The sequence below is a fragment of the Excalfactoria chinensis genome, chromosome 10 (assembly GCF_039878825.1).
Source record: "Excalfactoria chinensis isolate bCotChi1 chromosome 10, bCotChi1.hap2, whole genome shotgun sequence".
NCBI classification, from domain to species: Eukaryota; Metazoa; Chordata; class Aves; order Galliformes; family Phasianidae; genus Excalfactoria; species Excalfactoria chinensis.
Window position 1 is genome coordinate 14,521,200 of NC_092834.1, and position 5,442 is coordinate 14,526,641.

Here is a 5,442-nt window from a genome sequence, read left to right on the forward strand (position 1 = left end):
GCTTGCATTTCAAGCGGCCGCGCTCAGCCTCAGCGGCCATTTCAATATTAATGAAATTGTTTAATCTCCTAAATTCATCGTGTTTAAGTTACGTTTTGGTGATTTATTGACCGACTCCGAAAACGCTGGTAATGGAGTGGATGTGCATTCACCGCAAAGAAACTCCCTCCCGGGGCTCGCAGCCCCCTCGCGCCCGCAGCGGGCTGACGGGTCGCAGCGTCCCGCACCATCCCGCACCGCGCTGCCCGGGGGCTGCCCGGGGTGCCCGCAGGGAACAGAGCGGCCTGCCCCGCTGTGCGGCTTCGGGCCAAGGACCAACAGGTTCGCGAGCTGGGAGAGGGTGGGCTGGTTGGAGAGGCACCTCCCCGGGACGGGCGAGGGAGATCCCCCGCCTCCTCTGTCCCGCACAAAGCCCTCGGAATGGGGCAGAGCCCGCCTGGGCTCGGCGAGGGAAAGTCCCTCGTTCCGGGCAGAAAGCCTCGCCTTCGGTTAGCCAACAGCACAAATCAGATAACAATGCAGAACAAACAGAATACCACCGCCAAGCGATTTCCATGTCAAACATCGCACCGCTCAGCAGCTCCATTTGTAAGTGTGAATTGCGGACTGAGCTTCCTGCAAAGTCCACAGAAAGGTTGGTGCGTACCTCCCCCCCCCCCCCCCCCCCCCTCCCCGCTACTGGGGACCATCACACCGCAATTCCGCTGGCGGAGCCTTTTCAACCCCTCGCCTCGTCTTCAAATGGAAATGATTCCCATTGGCCCAAGGTGTCCATGTAAATAGGTGTAAATGAAACCAGATTATGCCTTTCTCTCCAGCCCCCTCCTCCCGCCGCCCTCCCCCTCCTCCCAAGGCGATTGTCATATGATAGCGAAGAAGTGGCACATTAATGAAGCGCCTCTACAGGGGTCTTTTCTGCTCATGTCACCACATAAAACTATCAGATGCTTGGAGGAAGGACATGGAGGCAACTACTTAGCTCACCGCCGCTGCAGAGAAGCGGGCGAGCCGCTGCCGCAACCCAGCTGCCGCCAGTGTAAAAGGAGCTGATTCAGCCCGCGGAGGAGAAGGGAGGGCTACGCAAAGGGATTCTCCGAAGCGAGCCGGGACTAACAGCGGAGCGGAGCGGCCGGGCAGGGGGCGAGAGAGGCGCCGCGGCACCGCGCTGGGGAGCAGCCCGGACTCCCGGCCGCGTCCCGGATGCGGACTGTCAACTTCCAGCAACTTTAAGGTGGGCACGCGCGGGGCTGCCGGGGCGGAGGGACGGGACACGCGGGGAGAGGAGGGGACGCGAGCGAGCGGGAGGGAATCCCGTCCCCTGGCAGAGGCTGGAATGCACAGCGGCCGCAGCAGAAGCCGGGCGGGCGCGGGGCCGGAGCGGAAAGGCCGGAGCGGGGAGCAGGGCGCCGCGCTGGTCTCCGCCCGCCCCCGCCGGCGCCGCGCGGCTCTGGGCTGATCCCCCCCGCCCGCACCGCCCCGAGGGCCGCGGTCCCCGTGCCCGCTCCCCCCAGCCTCTCGGACTCACCCCTCCGCTCCCCCCCCCCCCCCATCCCTGTCGCTGCCCTTCCGCAGATCTCCGCGGGTCCCCAAGCGAAGATGCCTCGCCCGGGCAGAAACACTTACAGCGACCAGAAGCCCCCCTACTCCTACATCTCCCTGACCGCCATGGCGATCCAGAGCTCTCCCGAGAAGATGCTGCCCCTGAGCGAGATCTACAAGTTCATCATGGACCGCTTCCCCTACTACCGGGAGAACACGCAGCGCTGGCAGAACTCTCTGCGGCACAACCTCTCCTTCAACGACTGCTTCATCAAGATCCCGCGCCGGCCCGACCAGCCGGGCAAGGGCAGCTTCTGGGCGCTGCATCCCAGCTGCGGGGACATGTTTGAGAACGGCAGCTTCCTGCGGCGCCGCAAGCGCTTCAAGGTGCTCAAGTCGGAGCACCTGGCGCCCAGCAAGCCGGCCGACGCGGCGCAGTACCTGCAGCAGCAGGCGAAGCTGCGCCTCAGCGCGCTGGCGGCCACGGGCACGCACCTGCCCCAGATGTCCACATACAATCTCGGCGTGTCGCAGCCGTCCAGCTTCAAGCACCCCTTCGCCATCGAGAACATAATCGCCCGAGAATACAAGATGCCCGGCGGGCTCGCCTTCTCCACCATGCAGCCCATGCCGGCCGCCTACCCGCTCCCCAACCAGCTCACCACAGTGGGCAGCTCCATCGGCACCGGCTGGCCCCACGTGTACGGCTCCGGCGTGATCGACACGGCCACCCCCATCTCCATGGCCGGCGGCGAGTACGGCGCCTACGGCGTGCCCATCAAACCGCTGTGCCACGGCGGGCAAACTTTGCCGGCCATCCCCGTGCCCATCAAGCCGACCCCCGCCGCCGTGCCGGCCCTCCCCGCGCTGCCCGCGCCCATCCCCACCATCCTCTCGAACTCGCCGCCCTCTCTCAGCCCCACGTCCTCGCAGACGGCCACCAGCCAGAGCAGCCCGGCCACCCCCAGCGAGACTTTGACGAGCCCGGCGCCCGCGCTGCACTCGGTGGCGGTGCACTGACCCCGCGGTCCCTGCGCTCCGTCTCGCCGCACCCCCCGCCCCGCTCTCCGCGGTCGGCCGAGCACACGGCGTGAGCCGCCCCGCCGCGCTCCCCGTCTCGCCCTTGCCGCTCCTTAACTTTAGTTATCCGCTCCTCGGAGGTAAAGCGGAGCGGAGCCCCCCGCCCTCCCACCCGCCGCGCCCCGGCATGTGCACCGCCGCCGTGCCTCGAAGCGCTCCGGATACACTCGGCGTGCCGGGCAGCGGACGAGCCTCGCCTCGCCTCGCCTCTTTCCTTTTCTTTGTCTGGGGAAGGGCAGGGTGTTACCCAGGACCGACCTTTAAAACCATAAACGGTACAAAACGGCCGCAGCCTCACCGCACGAGAGCAGCGACGTCGCCGGTCTCCGAGGGGCAAACGCTCCGACTCTGGAAGCCCGGAACGCGCTCGTTCCCTTCGTGCGGTGCGTGCGGTGTACGCGGCTCAGGCAGCGGGGTCGGAGCTGCGCCGGGCGGGGTGCGGGGCCGCGGCGGAGCCGCCCGAGAAGAGCCGGAGCGCCGTGGGGGAGGGAGGCGGCGGCGGACGGCCCGGGAGCAGAAAGCGGGGCGGTCGGGAGCAGGGCCCGGTGCTGCGGGGCGGCAGCCGCTCCGCCCCCGCGCCCGCACTGTTTACAAAGCGCGTGTTTCCCTGTAAATAGCGGGCTAGTATCTGTACCGTACATCACACGAGGTCCCCCTCGCAGTACCTGTTGTAAAGTGGATGTTGACCGTAGTTTTCCGGTGGAAGAGAAATCAAAGTTGGTTTGTCTGATAACTTCTGATTCAGATGGAGGTTCGGGGTTTCTTTATTTTCTATTTGTTTCAATTTTGTAGCTATTTCACGGCTCACAAACAAACAACCAAAACCTGCCACCAAGTGCACAGCCCTGAGCAGGCTCCGCACCAGCGGAACGGTACCCCGGGTACAGCACGGCGCAGGCAGACAGGAAGCTGTCCATGGTTGTGAATAGGAATGGTCATAAATGTGTGAAACGCACTTTTGTTTGAAATATTTTCTAGTTTTAGGTAGTTTGCTGGAAACCGAACTGTTGTTCTGTCATGAACTGCTTAAGTTAAGGAAAAAGAAAAAGCAAACCTCTATGAACAGCATTAGTGTCTATTGATACTGTAAAGAATTTCCTTTTTAACTCTTTTCTTCCTGTACAGAATGAGCATGGCGTTTGAAATCTCGGTGTTCTCATTCCCAGCATGTGTGTTTTAAGACAAAGGTTAAAAAAAAAAAAAGTGTCTACGTTAAATTATGAACCTAGTCGTCCAAATAATATTTTCTCATTAAAATATGTAAATGCAGACACAGCTTATTTGTCTTTTTGAAGAGTTTACAGACGAACAAGGGCTGACGTTCCCATCTCGGGACGCTCACCCGCACTTTCTCGGGAGACCACCGCAAATGTGGTTATTAACACACCGGGACGTGTTGGGGAAAATCGTCCTTATCGGTGGCTTATCTTAGTGAAGAGATAACACAGTACGGGTGGTGTATGTGTGTGTCTGTCTGCACACCGACCCGCACACACACACACACAGGCTGACACGCAGGGGACACATGCACCGCACTGATGGTCATGTCTGTGTCTATGTGCCATCCTCATACCCGCAGTTATTTTTTTCTCTGATAAGCAGAGATGTGCGAGCTTCCACAAGACAGCGAACATAAAAGAGTATTAAAACTCCTACAGGATTAATTAGTCTTTAAGTCAGAATACCGACTTGTGGCAGTTGCGGTGTTTCCTACAAAAGGGACAGCCACATCTGTTCCGAGTAAAAGTAGAATACGGAAGCCTTTCACTTGTTAATTTCCTAAAGCTCTGTAACTACTTTCCATCCCCGCTAAGCACGCTGTGCAAGAGGCAAAGCCCAAAGCTCGCAACCCCCCACACCGCCGCTGTCAGCGCGGTGCCTCCGCCGCCCCACAGCCCTCAGACCGGGGGTTCATCGGCCGCGGTGAGCACCTTCCGGCGGGGATGGCCAGACCCTATGGGGATTTAGCAAGGATTCTGCAACTGTTGAACATGACGTAAGTGATATGGCGAAATTAGGCTATAGGTGTCTCGGGGAAGAGCCGTGTCGCGCCAAGAATGCAGGTACATAACGGAGTACTTAAACGCTTATTAGAAATCAAACGACATTGTATTCTAATGAGCCGCCGGGATTCTTTGACTCCCCGTCCCGGATCTTACCGAGGTGAACCTCTGCCCGCGGTGATGCCCTGAATTTCTGCACCAGAAGCAGCGTAAGGTACGTTCCCCGGTACCTACCACACGGCACTGCCCAACTTTTAAGACTAACGCAAAGGGCATTTAATCCCACTGCGACTTTTTTTCTTCTTTCTTTCTTCTTTTTTTTTTTTTTTTTTTTTCCCTCCAAGAGAACGGATCCCCCACACAGAAAAAGGTGGAAAATACATGAATCATTGGGCTGATTAAAATGCATGAAGCCGCTAAAGCTTGTCAGATGGGGGACAACTGAACTCATTCATCAAGTGCAGCCCACGATTATATCAACACGATCAGCTAAAGAAAGCATTCAAAACTTATCACCAGATCAATGGACACAGAACTCGACAAACTTTTCCTAAACAAGCGCTGACCCACATTTTTAAACGACGAGGACTCTCCCTTTTTTTCTCTTTTTTTTTTTTTCTCTCATTTTATGACCGAGCACTCAGAGCAAATCCTCAGAGATCCTCAAAGGCGAAATCCGAGCCGAGCTCAGAAAACGAGGATGCACTTTCAGGGTCCTTTTTAACCCACACGCTGAGAGGGTAGAGCCCCGTAGCCCCGGCCTCGCTGCCCGGCGCTGCCCGGAGGCAGGTCGCAAACAAACACGCCGCTCGGTGCGTCG

General features: G+C 58.9%; 1 protein-coding gene across 1 annotated transcript; it reads left to right on the forward strand.

The window, feature by feature from the left end:
• The first annotated feature begins 835 nt into the window (after positions 1 to 835).
• FOXB1 (forkhead box B1) lies at positions 836 to 3,878 on the forward strand. The gene is made up of 2 exons (XM_072345603.1): positions 836 to 1,231; positions 1,573 to 3,878. Exon 2 carries the CDS (start codon positions 1,597 to 1,599, stop codon positions 2,557 to 2,559), a length of 963 nt encoding a protein of 320 aa, XP_072201704.1. The 5' UTR covers positions 836 to 1,231; positions 1,573 to 1,596; the 3' UTR covers positions 2,560 to 3,878.
• Positions 3,879 to 5,442: the final 1,564 nt, after the last annotated feature.

Excerpts from the sequence above, each read along its gene's own strand:
- FOXB1 (XM_072345603.1), top strand. The coding sequence starts at position 1,597 with ATGCCTCGCCCGGGCAGAAACACTTACAGCGACCAGAAGCCCCCCTAC.